This window comes from Dermacentor albipictus, chromosome 5 (assembly GCF_038994185.2).
Source record: "Dermacentor albipictus isolate Rhodes 1998 colony chromosome 5, USDA_Dalb.pri_finalv2, whole genome shotgun sequence".
NCBI classification, from domain to species: domain Eukaryota; kingdom Metazoa; phylum Arthropoda; class Arachnida; order Ixodida; family Ixodidae; genus Dermacentor; species Dermacentor albipictus.
Genome location: NC_091825.1, coordinates 35,307,222 through 35,320,806, shown reverse-complemented (window position 1 = coordinate 35,320,806; position 13,585 = coordinate 35,307,222). Strand labels below are relative to the sequence as shown.

At 51.5% G+C, this 13,585-nt stretch overlaps 1 protein-coding gene across 1 annotated transcript in view; it reads right to left on the bottom strand.

Annotated features, from left to right (window-relative positions):
* The window catches only part of LOC135908095 (endothelin-converting enzyme 1-like), a 61,971-nt gene that overhangs the window by 36,275 nt on the left and 12,111 nt on the right, over positions 1-13,585 (bottom strand). Inside the window, exon 2 of the mRNA XM_065439848.1 lies at positions 9,206-10,208. Coding sequence (XP_065295920.1) covers positions 9,206-10,174 — 969 coding nt within the window. The 5' untranslated portion in view covers positions 10,175-10,208. The remainder of the gene's footprint in view (positions 1-9,205; positions 10,209-13,585) is intronic.

The following is a 13,585-nucleotide window of genomic DNA, read 5'->3' as shown; positions in this document are numbered from 1 at the left end:
GCGGAATTGCATGAGTTTTGTTGTGTAACCAGAGCGTTTCGATCTAGGTAATCTGGCCACACGACGTGATAAATAAAAGGTTCGTAACCATCCAATGAATTTCAGTGTCTGTTTTCTTTGTTTTTAAAGGAATAAAAAGGCTTATACATTACTGACAATATTTTCAAAGAAACTTGTCAAGCAATTAGTATCACTAGCGGTACTTATTAGTTCAAATTCGTGAAAAGAATCACATAGGGCGTCTGACATTGCGAAATCATCAGTGCGGCTAAAGTCAGGAAATGTGTAGAATATATAGCGCGATTTAGGGACGATGCCAGGAACTGAAATTAACACAGCACTATGATCAGATATTCCAATAATAACAACGTATTCGTAACCGGCAATAAAAAAAAAGGTGTAGTAAGAATGACAAGACACCTCCTTAAGAGAAATAATCGAGTGCCTAAAATCCTCTACCAGCGTCGACTCTGTGGGGGTGTTCCCTTTGAAGGACCGTACTTCGTATCGGCGTGACGTGTACCTTGACGGTCCTGATCTGCTCTTTATACCACTACACCTGTGCTCCATAGTTCTTGAGCTTCACGACGCCTCAACAGCTGGCAACGTTGCTCGCACATATAATCACGTGCGCCGTCGCTTATATTGACTTGGCCTGGCTCGCTCCGTGCGGCGTTATGTGAGCGCTTGGGAGCTCCTTCAACGCCCACAAAAACCATCTACACTTCCCGCTGGGTATTTTCCACACATCTACATGCCACTGAGCCCTTCTTCTGTATCGGTTTGCACCTTCTGCGACACTTTCCTTCATCGACTTCAGGGAACAAACAAGTTCTCGTCGCGATAGATTACGCGACGCGCTACGCAATGACACGAGTGCTGGTGACCATTTGTGCTACTGACGTAGCAGATTTTCTCCTGCGTGACGTAATTTTAGTACATGGTGCCCCACGTAAGTTGCAGACTGACCGACGTAGCACCTTCCTGTGAATCTCATTGACGAAATCCTGCGCTGCTGCTTCACGCAGCACACGATCACCACTTCATAGTATTCCCAGAGGAATGGGCTCACCGAGCGCTTTCTTCTAAGTGGGTGTCGGTTGACTTCCATGTTGGGACCTTGCAGTGCCATACGTGACGTTCGCATATGAATCCTCCCACCAGGACACCAGCGGATACGCTGTCTGAAAACGCTGGATTTGGGAATCGCGGTAGCAGCCGCAAGCCAATTAACCTCTGCGCATCTGTCGCTTCAACGCGAACGAAACGTCGGAAGCACAACGCATACGAAGCTACCGGCACTACGCGACGTCACTATGCAAACATTGCAGGTCGCTTTTTTGTTGTGTCCGCAACTTTAGCCACGTGGCAGACAGCTTTCAAGACACTCGAGCGCCGGCAATGCTTCCCTATGGCATCCGCCAAAATGATTACTATGGCGTCCGCAATTGGCGTGACCAACGCCGTAGAATACGCCGCAGTTGTCTCCGCTCTGCACAGAGGGGCGGGCTAGGAGGACATTGAGAGATAGATAGATAGAACAACTTTATTGAAAAATAAAACGCTCAATGGTTGGAGCCCCTAGACCACTGGCCCCTGACCCCACTGGTTTCCGCACGCCGTCTTCCTTGTCGGATGATGGCCCTTTGGACTTATTCCTGCGAGCTGGACAGCACCGCCTCCCATTGTGGATGATCCGTAATTTCTGTGTTTGTCTTTTGTGTATATGCCGTGCATGCCCATGAGATGTGGTCTAAGGTTGGCGTGGCTCCGCACCATGGGCATGTATCCGCATATCTTTCGGGGTGAATTTTACGGAGAATGTGCAGGTTTTTATATGTATACGTTTGCAGCTTTCTCCATATAACCCGTTCTTCCTTACTGAGGTTCTTATCTGGGGGTGGTAGTTTCATTCTATTTCCTTTGTGGTAGTTTAACATTGCAGAGTAATTCTGGTCAATCGGGATCACGTCTTCAGAGGCGTCCTGTGAGCACCCGTGGTGTGTAGCATGCGCACGAGCTACTCTGTCAGCCTCTTCGTTTCCCTTGATTCCCTCATGACTGGGCACCCATATAAGGTGAAATCTCGCTCGGGGTTTTATATCTCGTATAATCCTATAGGCTGCGGTGCATACTCGTCCCCTGAGGTAGCTTCTGCATGCCGCTTGAGAGTCTGATAGGATGATTATTTGCTGTTGGTTTGGTTCCGGCGCTTTGATAGCAAGGGCTATTGCGATTTCTTCTGCTTCCACGATAGTGGTGTTGCGAGTGGAGGCGCTAATGATATCTCTGCCCAAATAGTCAGTGACAGCCGCTACCGTTCTTTTCTGCTTGCCTGGGTATCTTGCCGCGTCCACCAAGCGTCCGCTCGCTACGCGCGCTACGCGATTTTCGACCGTGGCGGCGGCCCAACGCGTTTGATCCCGACAATTTTGGACTTGACAGGACCAGCAAGTCAGCCGGCACGCAGGGAGACCACTCCCAATCCGGTGGGCCGATTTGTTGACCTTTTTAAGCGTTTTTCCTCCCATCCGCCATAGCGCCGCGACGCAGCCTCAAGGCTGAACGCCGGCGTTCGGCGGCGGGGAGGCCGCTCCAAGCCAACATGGCAAGCGCAAACCAGCAACGCGGCTACGACCCGGAAGGCATGGCATGGACAACTGTGCCGCAGACCAGTCGGGACCAAGCCTGCAACGCTAATGTGATCCGGGCCTTTGAAACAAGAGCCCAGAAACTCCAAGCCTGCGCACAAGGGAAGGCCACGTCAGCTCACGGAGGCCACCATGCGCAACCCGACAAGGCACCCGATGAGCGCGCAGCCGGAGGCCCAAGGCAAGTCAAAGCTGCATGGAAACCCAAGTTTCTCTGCAGATTTAGACCAGACGATGTGGTGTTAATCATCAAACCATTAACGGCGACAAGCTTGAAGAACTTACAACACGGTGAGCTAGGCCTAGCCCTACGACAGCGAGTCGGGGAGGCCGAAGCGGACAACTTTTACTTCACAATATCCCCGGACCAAAACCTGATCATCGTGGGCACGTCGAGCATCCACGCGGCAGACAAACTGGTCGGGGACTTTGCGATAAAAATCCAAGAAGGAACAGACCTCCATTTGCACGGGCACGTAAAACAGAGCGAAGACAACGTGATTCACGGAGTCATCACAGTGGCCAATCTGGAAACCACCGAGTCCCTGCGAGGGAAGGTGAAAAGCTTTCACGGAGAAAGCACCATCCTGGAGATCCGAAAGTTCGGAACTTCTAACAAAGCCAGAATCACCTTCGAAGGCAAGTACAAGCCCAGAGCTGTACTGTACAACGCGCAAGTCATACCGGTAGCAAGGTACCGCCGCACCATACCAGCGTGTAACTTGTGCGGCACAGTGGGGCATAGGCCAGATACCTGCCCGACACCGAGACAAGAAAACTGCGGACTCTGCGGAACGCTAGCCCCGTTTGTGGAGGGAGTGCGGTCCCCTCACCTGTGCAACCCAAAATGTGCGGTGTGTGGCGGCGAACACGCCACGAACTCCAGAGACTGCACGGCGAAATTTCGCACGAACGCGCAGCAACAACCCAGCAATCAGGAGAAAAGGGGGAGGAAAAAGAAGAAAAAAAACAAGAAGAAGAAGAAGGGAGGAAGCGGGAATCTCCCGCCCCCTCCACCTAGCAGGGAGTCGACTTCTGATCAACCCAAGCAAAAGAAGACCTGGGCCAGCATAGTCCAGAACGGGATGCGGCAGGTGAGTGGGACCGCCTCTCCTCCTCCTCCTCCCAAACCTTCCTCTCCACCCACACCCAACCCAGTAGAAACCGAGTTACGAAACCAGATAGCAGCCCTAAAAGCGCAGGTCGCGGTGCTAACGAGCAAACTAGAAAGTGCGCTAGCTAAACCCCAGCCACCTCAGCAAGAGGAGGCGATGGAAAGCGACACAGAACCTAGTCTTGAAAATAAACTAGAAGCTATGATGAGAAGGGTCCAGGAATCCATTCCCACCATAGTCTCACAACAGATAGCGAAAGCGATGACGGTTCGCAAATACGCTAATACGAGGAGACTCCAGACTCCCCGAGCCTACAGGATGCGTAGGGTGATAAGCGAGGACGAGGAGGAAGACCACCAGGAGCAATTTCCCCTCCAGAATAACAACAATCTCCAGATACAACATGGCGAGACAAACTAAAAAGAGTCCCATAACATTAACGCAGTGGAATAGTCGAGGCTTGAAATCGAGGACTAAGAGAGCGGATCTTAGGATGCACCTGTCTACGTACGAGCATACTCCGGCAGTGGTGGCCGTACAGGAACCTGGCGGGAACGTGAGCCTCACAAACTACAAAACGTTCCAACTCGACCCCCTAACGTGCATCTTTGTGCACAAAAACTACACTGCAAATTTGGTAGATCTGGAATTACAAACCAGCTTTTCGCACGTGATGGTGACTCTTCTGCCACTGAAAAAGGAGGATTCGCCGCTACACATCCTGAACGTGTACTGCCCACCTAAAGCAAAAAACGTAACCTTCTCCACACTCCTGAGCAGAGCTATCAGGGAAGCAGGACGAGACCCGTTACTAGTAATGGGAGATTTCAACGCGCAGAGTCCCTCATGGGGCTATCATCGAGAAGACACACGAGGACGGAAGCTAGCGGAGGCGGCGTCCGCGTTAGGTCTAACCCTACACACTGACCCGGCGTGCCCCACGCGGATAGGGAACTCGGTGCAGAGGGACACGTGTCCCGACTTAACCTTCACGAAAAACGCGAGGCAAGTGGAGTGGACGAATACGGAGGAAACTCTCGGTAGTGACCACTGCCTGATCACCATAACGATCCGTACGAAACCCCTTACCAGGCCTACGGGGCACACTATGCTGCCGGACTGGACGAAATTTAGAAAGGAATACGAGGTAAGCTCCATCCAGGAGCGGGGATATCAAGCCTGGACAAAACAGCTGCTGATCAACCTGCGTTCGACGGAAACGCAGGTAAAGCTCTCAGAGGCGGTGACGGACGTGGACACCCACCTCCTCCACCTCTGGGCAGCCAGACGCAGCATGGTCAAAAGATGGCGTAGACAGAAGCATAACCGAAAGCTAAGAGCTCGGATCGCGGCAATCACTAAAGAAGCGGCGGAGTACGCGGCGCAACTCGCGGACGCGAACTGGGTAGATAGGTGCAACGCGGCCGCTGGGCAGATGTCTAGCAAGAACACATGGCGCCTCTTCCGGGCACTCATAGATCCCAACCAGACGCGCACCGAGACGCACAAGCACCTGCAGAGAGCGGTACATGCATTTCAAGGAAATACGGCCCAGCTTGCACTGAAGCTTCGGGACCAGTACCTGACCACAACCCAAGATCCAAGGGGAGACGCTTACAGATACAATGGAGCCCAAAATGCTGAGCTGGACGAACCTTTCAAAATATACGAACTCAAGGCCGCTCTAGCGAGGATGAAACGCGGGACCGCGCCAGGAAGGGACGGGATCTCGGTAAAACTCCTAGCCAATCTGCCGGACCGCGCATACGAATCCCTCCTAGAACACTTTAATTCGATTTGGGTGGGCGAAGCTCCATTTCCCACGGAGTGGAAGACGGCGCTGATAACTTTCATCCCCAAGGCGGGCAAGGCCATAGATACGGATAACCTAAGACCTATTTCTCTCACCTCGTGCGTGGGCAAACTGATGGAAGCTATGGTCAGAGACAGACTATCTGAGTACCTAGAAAACAAGCGAGTCTTCGCCGACTCGATGTACGGCTTCAGGCCAAATAAATCGGCTCAGGACATCCTGCTGCAGCTCAGCAGGGAGGTACTAAACCCGATCGAACATCCGAACGGGGATAAGATAGTGCTGGCCCTAGATCTAAAGGGAGCCTTCGATAATGTGACACACGAGGCGATCCTCACACACCTATCAGAGACGGGATGCGGCAGGAACGCTTTCGAGTATATAAAACGCTTCCTCACGGACAGACAGGCCTACGTGAGGATCCAGAACGCGGAACACGGCCCCTTTCTATTAGGCACGAGAGGGACGCCACAGGGAGCGGTGCTATCCCCCTTGCTTTTCAACTTGGCAATGAAGAACCTGCCGGTCCACTTGGAGAAAGTCCCGGGTGTGCAACACGCGCTGTACGCGGACGACATCTCCATTTGGGCCACGCAGGGCTCTCTCGGTGAAATGGAGGCCAGCCTGCAGGAGGCGGCCACCGCGGCGAACGAGTACGCGAAAAGATGTGGCCTTCATTGCTCCCCTCAAAAATCCGAATTCGTGCACATTCGCCCCAACAAAAAATGCACAAACAAGATAGAATTGAGACTTGGATCGGAACCGATACCCGAAAGAAAAGAAATTAGAGTCCTAGGTCTTTTCATCCACCAGCGTCGGCTGGCGACGACCACGCTCGACAAACTAAAGAAAGTGGGAGATCAGGTGGGCCGAATGGTCCGCAGAGTCTCGAACAAGAAAGGGGGACTGCGAAGCAAAGACGCCTTGCGGCTGGCCAATGCCTTTGTAACAAGCAGAATCCTGTACTCGACCCCCTATCTCCGCCTCAACAAACACGACCAGAACATCATCGAGGTGATAATACGCAAAATGGCGAAGAAGGCCCTCGACCTCCCGATAACCACGTCTAACCTGAGACTCCAAGGTCTGGGTATGACGAACTCCTTCGATGAACTTAGAGAAGCCCACCTCACAGGTCAATACACGCGATTATCGCAGACGCCGTCAGGACGCCGCCTTTTGGCCCGTCTGCACATAGAACACACGACTCTAACCGAGGAGAGAGTAAGACTCTCTCAGGAATGGCGTTACGCCCTGCACGTAAGACCACTCCCAATTAAGATGTCCAGGGACGACCACGAGGGTAGACGCAGGGCCAGGGCAGAGGCCTTAGCTCACCACTACGGAAGGAAACCCGGGGTATACTACGTGGACGCATCCGGCCCGCACCATGGCGGGTGGTACACGGCGGCAGTGATCCACGAGTCCAAAACGGTGAACGGGCTCACCTTCAAAGCCCGAAGCGTCACTCAAGCAGAGGAAGTCGCCATCGCTTTAGCGGCAACACACTCCGATTCCAAGACAATCATAACCGACTCGCGAGGGGCGTGTCGGAACGTCCAACAGGGCTGGGTCCCGTACCTGGCCTACCGGCTACTGCAAAATAGCTCGTACGTAGGAGGTCCATCCCACCGCTTCATAGTCTGGGCTCCGGCCCACTCGGGGCTAGGAGGAAACGAGGCAGCAGATGCAGCCGCCCGCGCGCTCTCTAACCGGGCAACCTCGTCCCCCGCCACCTCTGAAGAAGCAGCGGAAGCCACGCCGACCTACACTTACAAGGAAATAACACAATTATACAAAGATAGACATAAACTGTACCCCTACCCGTGTAAAGGATTAACGAGAGCGGAGGAACGCCTGTTCCTCCGCCTTGTCACGAACACCATGATGTGCCCGGCCTCGCTGAAGCACTTTGACCCTGCCTTCTCCGGGGAGTGCCCGCACTGTGGGGAGAGGTCCTCGGACCTCTACCACATGGTGTGGGCGTGCCCCTCCAACCCTGCTTTTACTCCACACCCAAACCCCACCCGGGAGGACTGGGAGGCGACCCTACTCGCCTGTTGCGACCTGAAAGCCCAAAAGGCGATGGTCGAACGAGCTATGGCGGCAGCGGAAGCCACTGGGGTCCCGTACTAGGGACTCCACCTAGTGTTTGTGAGGGGAAAGGCACTAAGCCTGACTCCAGAGCACCCTCCATGTAACTCCCTCTTTTCAGAGGAAATAAACGTTTTCACCACCACCACCACCAAGCGGGAGTTTGGTTTGTCGCCGTGCGTTTTCTCAATGTATGCAGCTCTGGCTTCTCTTCTGCCTGCATATAGAGTTGGGTCCATATTTCTGGGTATTGACGCCACTTTGATGCTGTTTCTGATTATTGTGGGGATGGGTTTAGCTTGGTTGTGTTTTTCTAGGAACTCGTGATACCTGAGTCTGCCAAGGCGTTTCCTACCCGTGGTCGTTTGTGCAAGTCTGTTTCTTTGAGTTATCAGTTGAACGTAGCAGCCGCCGGAAAAGAACGCCCCTCCTCCTTCGCCTGACCCCCCGGGCTCGCTCTCGACAGGAGAGGGCACGCAACGGCGCCGCGTTCGTCGCTCGGGCACGCGAGGTTGAACCGCGTTCGCCGAATAACACGCATACGCTTTCACTCATACGGAAGCTCCCGGCTACGCCGACGGCAGAAATTCGCCTGGGGTGTCCATGTAATTGTTGCAATTACATGGAGCCTTAAGTTATAGGACTAAGCGTGTCAGCGCGTGTGGAGTTGCGCGCGTCAAAACTATGATCTGCTAGTGACGCATGCCGAAGTGGGGGACTGTGGGTTTATTTGCTCACCCAAGGTTCTTGAACACACACCCAATTCACGGTACACCAGAGTTCTTGCATTTCACACCCATCAATATACAGCCAGCACAACGCGAAATCTACTAAGCAACCACGGCGGGTCACCAAACGTTCATTGCCGTGGGCGCGACAACATGAGACTATAAAATCGGCTCACGCTACGCATTCCAGCAAATATATCTGGTGAAAACAGCTTGGTTGTACCGCTCTTACCCTTATCGAATTAGTTAGGCCAAATGTACAATTTTAGTGAGCACGACGACTTCACAAGCCGCTAATTAACTGTTACGTCAACATCACTGCAACTTCAGTTATCTATATTGTTCAAAACGCGCATTGAAAATATTGTCGCTGGGTTGGCGTCCTGTGACAGCCAAACCTGTTAAACCTATAAATATTACTGTACAAGTGCATTTCCGCTAACAGGCACCTCGCCGCAAATGTTTGCGGAGTTTATTTTATAGCACGAACAAACAAATCTTGATAAAGCGCTTCAATATACAGTGGCTAAGCAAAGGTAATGTTTGAGGCAACGAAAAATGTATTATTTCAAGAACCTCTTGCACTAGTAATCGAAACGCACTTACTTATCAATACTCCACACAAATAGCATCTTGCGCACGAGGTATTATGCGGGCCAAGTAAAGGCTCCAAATCTGCGCGCTACAGTCCTTGCGTATGATTGCACGATGCAGTCCATTCGCGAATATGACGTTCACGACACCCACCCGTTAGACCATCTTCGATATGACACTTCAGAGAGGATCATTGCGCTAGGCTCTTACCAGGCCGGCCAGGTCATAGGATTCCAAGCGCAGTGAGATCGGACTCAAGATATTGCTCCCCTTGAGCCTTTCTCGCAAGCTCATTGCCCGCGTAAGAGGAGGCACGGAAGGCGACGTGGCGGCTTGAGTGCCGCTGGCGAGCACAGTGTCCTGCGGAGAGGTCACGCCAGCGCCGAGAACGTCTTTCGCAGGCGGCGGAGAGAGCACCGTCGCCTCTGCACCGGGGGCCGACGAGACGTGGGCTGCAGCGGCGGAGGCCGCTAGCGCATCTTCTTTCGAGGCACAGCCACCCGCCTCGGACGGAATCGGAGCAGCAGGCGTCGAGCCCGAGCCATCTGCCGCGACTCCTGACACCTCACTTTCGGCCTTGACGTGTTCGGGTGGCTTGGATGTGGCTTGCTTGTCTGCGTGCCTCGCAAACTTGGCGAGCAATACTTGGGAGCTCGCTGTTGTTGGCTTGTCCGCGGTGGCCTGCTGCTTGGCCGGACCGGCAGAAGATGACTGCTGCTCTAGGGCTGGAACAAGCGGGACGTGGGAGGCTTCCGTGAGGGCCGCTACCTCTGCGTATTGAGCGGGTGCGGCGGGCGCCGAATGCTCGGTCGTGGCTACGGGCATCGAAGCAGTAGGCTGCGAGGGGACATCGGCGGACAATGCGGGCTGTTTCTGTTTGATGGCGGAACTCTTGAGTTTGCTTACATCGATGGTGTCGGACGATTGACGGCGACGACTCTCGTTGGGAGCTGCGGATGACTTTCGTCGTTTCTTCTTTGGAAAGCCCTTCGAGGTAATTTCTACGTCCGCCGCCATGGCCCCTCTCGATTGTTCGTCTTGGGCTGCGTCGGTGTCACGCGCGCTGGCCACCGATTTCCTTCTCGATAACTTCGAAGGCTGCTTGCTGGCCGTGGAAGCACGGCGGACATTGTCGCGCGCACGTTCTTTATTGGTGGCGGTCTGATCCTGCTCAGACATGGTTGCTTAAGGACGGAGAATCTTTCACAGACACCTGCGAGTGAAATAGCGACAAAGACTTGATTCTTTCGACGAGGCAACTAAGCGTATCCGCACCTGGAAAAGGCTGACCCCAGCACTAAATTAAATCATGGTTGCTTAATTTTTGTTGCACTTTACATGCACAAGCCACTGGAGACCAACAGACAAACACGTGCCTTGCGCAGAACACGTGCAACATGCAGCTTTCTGTATGTAGTATGTTGTATTCAGTTGACTTATAACATTGTTCCGAAGTGTAACTTTATTTGTGGTAGTAAATCAGATGCCGGAATACTTGTGCAAGCCCGCACACAACATGTTTTCTGTAGTGTTGTTGAACCTACAACCCGTTTAATCTTCATCACCTTTGGTGCAGCTCAGAATAGAGGCTTTCTAGGTACACACTTGCGTCGCAGTAGGCCGAGGACTCGGATGAGTTAACGCAGAATAACTAGCGATGTGAATGTCGTTACTAGAGGATGCAAAACATAGCGATAGCGAAGCTCTTTAATGAAAATTACAGAGGTTCGCTTTGCGACGTATCAGGGACGCTATTCCAGGTGAATACAACGATAACTGAAATGATACACATAGGACATACAACGGTCACACACCAGACACAATACACACACCATGCAAAATAAAATATGTCGCTGAGACCAGTGTCTCGCAATAAATTTATTGGTGCCTTCGTAATGGGTGACGCACACGGGGTACTAGTGTATTTGTTGGTTTGTTTGTTTGCTTGAATGTTTAGTTATTATACTACAAAGGTTGTCGATGGGAATTCTAATGGGTGATCATTGGTACAGAAAAAATGGATTACATGAAAAAATGTTCTTCGATGGAGGATTTGATTTGCTGGTGATCCATTATCAAATGATGCGGGCAGGAATGCCGTTACAGTATGGGGCAGTGCGCAAGAAAAAGGATTTTCCATAAGTCGTTGTGCTCACTCGTGGCCGGTAAACGGCGTTTTGATGGCTGCTGAGTGGCGTGCGAAGCGCAGGACGAATGGTGTTAAGAAATAAAAGAACTGGTGAAAATGTCAGAGGCATGCGGTGAGAGGGGGCGCGGGAACGTGAAGCATCGGTTTGGGGGCGGTAGCGCGGCTTTGATAGTAGTAGTTAGAGAGAATGAACATGGAGGTATGCTTTGCACTGAATCAAGCAGGTTAATTAGGTTAGTTGGCTGAGGATAAAAAATGGAAGTTGCATACCCAAGCTTTGCGCGAATACCTCTTATATATACGAGTACGTTTACAGAAGGTGGAAGTAATGCTAGATTCCGGCATATATGCCGATTGCGTGATTTGAAGAGTGATTTGGATAATATGTTCGGACCAAGCGAGATCGGAAAAAAGGTGAAAGCCAAGGTATTTAACTGTAACAGAGAGAGCTATATGGCTACTCAGATTGCAAGAAACGTATGATACATGTTCCAAGTATAACTTGTAGCACAATATGTGATGGCAGAGGTAGAATTAGTGGGAACTTTAGGACGGTCCTTTAGAGCTTGAAGAAACTGCAATACCAGATTATCTGCATTATGTCCTCCCATACATTTCACGCAGAGCACAGTATAAAGATACCATCCACTGTGTTTTATACCAGCAAACGCATATGCATCTAAGAGACACGAAATTAATGAACAGCAAGGCGACGAGCTAACTTTCACCTGGATTACGTCAAAGAAAAGTCGCTGTTTCTCGATGTGCAGACCGTGTCAGGGTGAAGGTGTAAATGTTGATTACAACATGCACATTCGACAAGCTCCAGTTTCGTGGATTGCGCTATGAAGCGCAATCCAAGTGCGCATTGCCAAGTGGTAACCTTTAAGATAATTATACGAGCGCACGACACACACTCGGTCGTTATCACGTCTTAAGTGTGTGATGTTGCAAGCTTGTAATGTATGCATGCACAAGCCGTTTGTGTGCGTCATTAAACAACGGCTCTGCCCTGCGCGTATAGTCACACTGTCCGGCCAAGGATCACAGTACACCCCGCTTTTCGAGTGGGTCGCTACCCTACCCTATTCTGTGTATGCATCGCATGCGGTGACAACGGCCACCGCAGGTTCATTCACGTCCTGCAGATATTTCACTTTATTTTGGTCACCCGGACTCGAAGCAATCGGGTCTTTCTCAGGGGGAAGTGCTTCGCTTTTCGTCGTTTTGACCGAACGTTTCAGCGGCATTAGCCCTACCCCTCAAGCTTCTGAAGCCTGATTTACGAATCGAATTAGATTAAGGGACCCACCGCGGTGGCTTAGAGGCGAGTGCGCTGCGCTGTTGTGCTCGAGGTCATGTTTCTATCGGACCGCGGTGACCACAATTTATTGGCGCGAAATTTAAAAAAAAAAATGCTCGTGTACTTTGAATTCGCTGCGCGTAATAACATTAGATGGAGTAAATTAATCTGGAGTCCACGGCTACGGCATGTCTCGTAATCAGATCGTGGTTACGGCACGTAAAAAGAAAGAATAATACAAGAATTATGATTTAAAAAGAACAACTGCGGTCTTCCTCCTCTTAACTTAAGTACGCAGGCTGTACAGAAGCGCTCCTGCACCACCTACAAGCTTTCAGACTAAAGCGATGGAAGTGGTTTGAAGAGCAGAACTAAAAAAAAAAAAGTCAGGTTAAGTGACAATGGTGACTGGTCTGTCCAGCTGGCTACGCTACACCGGAGAAAAGAAAATATGGGATTAGAACGATTAGAAGGCTGGGGCACTGGATTTAGGTCGCAAAGCAGCGCCCCAACTCTCAATAAGAGATGGACAATAAGCCAAAGGTCCATTGCGTGCCCACCTTTACTTTTGGTATTCTAAACACCATTTCAATACGTTTTAAATGCGGACGCATTTTTATGCTTACCAAAGGTAAGCATAGAAAGCATAGCATCCGTCCCGTAAGGCGGTCGCTTTCGAGATAGGGCCCGCGGCAGCGAGGAAATTCACCTAATTAACCTTCGTGCTGCCTGTAGCTTCTACGCCAATGAAGCGGCATGAACCCAACGCTCACGAAACTCTCAGGACACGCCGCAGCCCCTCTTTGGCGATCGTTTTCAAGATAAGGACGCGGGCACCTCCAACCCGACGCCTGTTCATTCTGTCTGTTCAGTCTGTGTTGTTCTGTCTGTTCGAACTGTGTGTTCGCGTCGGAGATCGTTTTCAAGATACCTGTCCGCGTGGCCATGCCATATACAGAGCCGCCGCCGGAACACGCTCGATCCCGGGTCATAATGGTTCAACGTGGATGGATAAGGCGCTAAAGAGCGATAACAGCTTATAATGATCGGAACGTCATCAGCGCACCTGGCGCTGCCACCTGCAGTACTTTACTTGTGTTATTAATGCACCTTGTCCCACCGTCGACACGAGTTCATG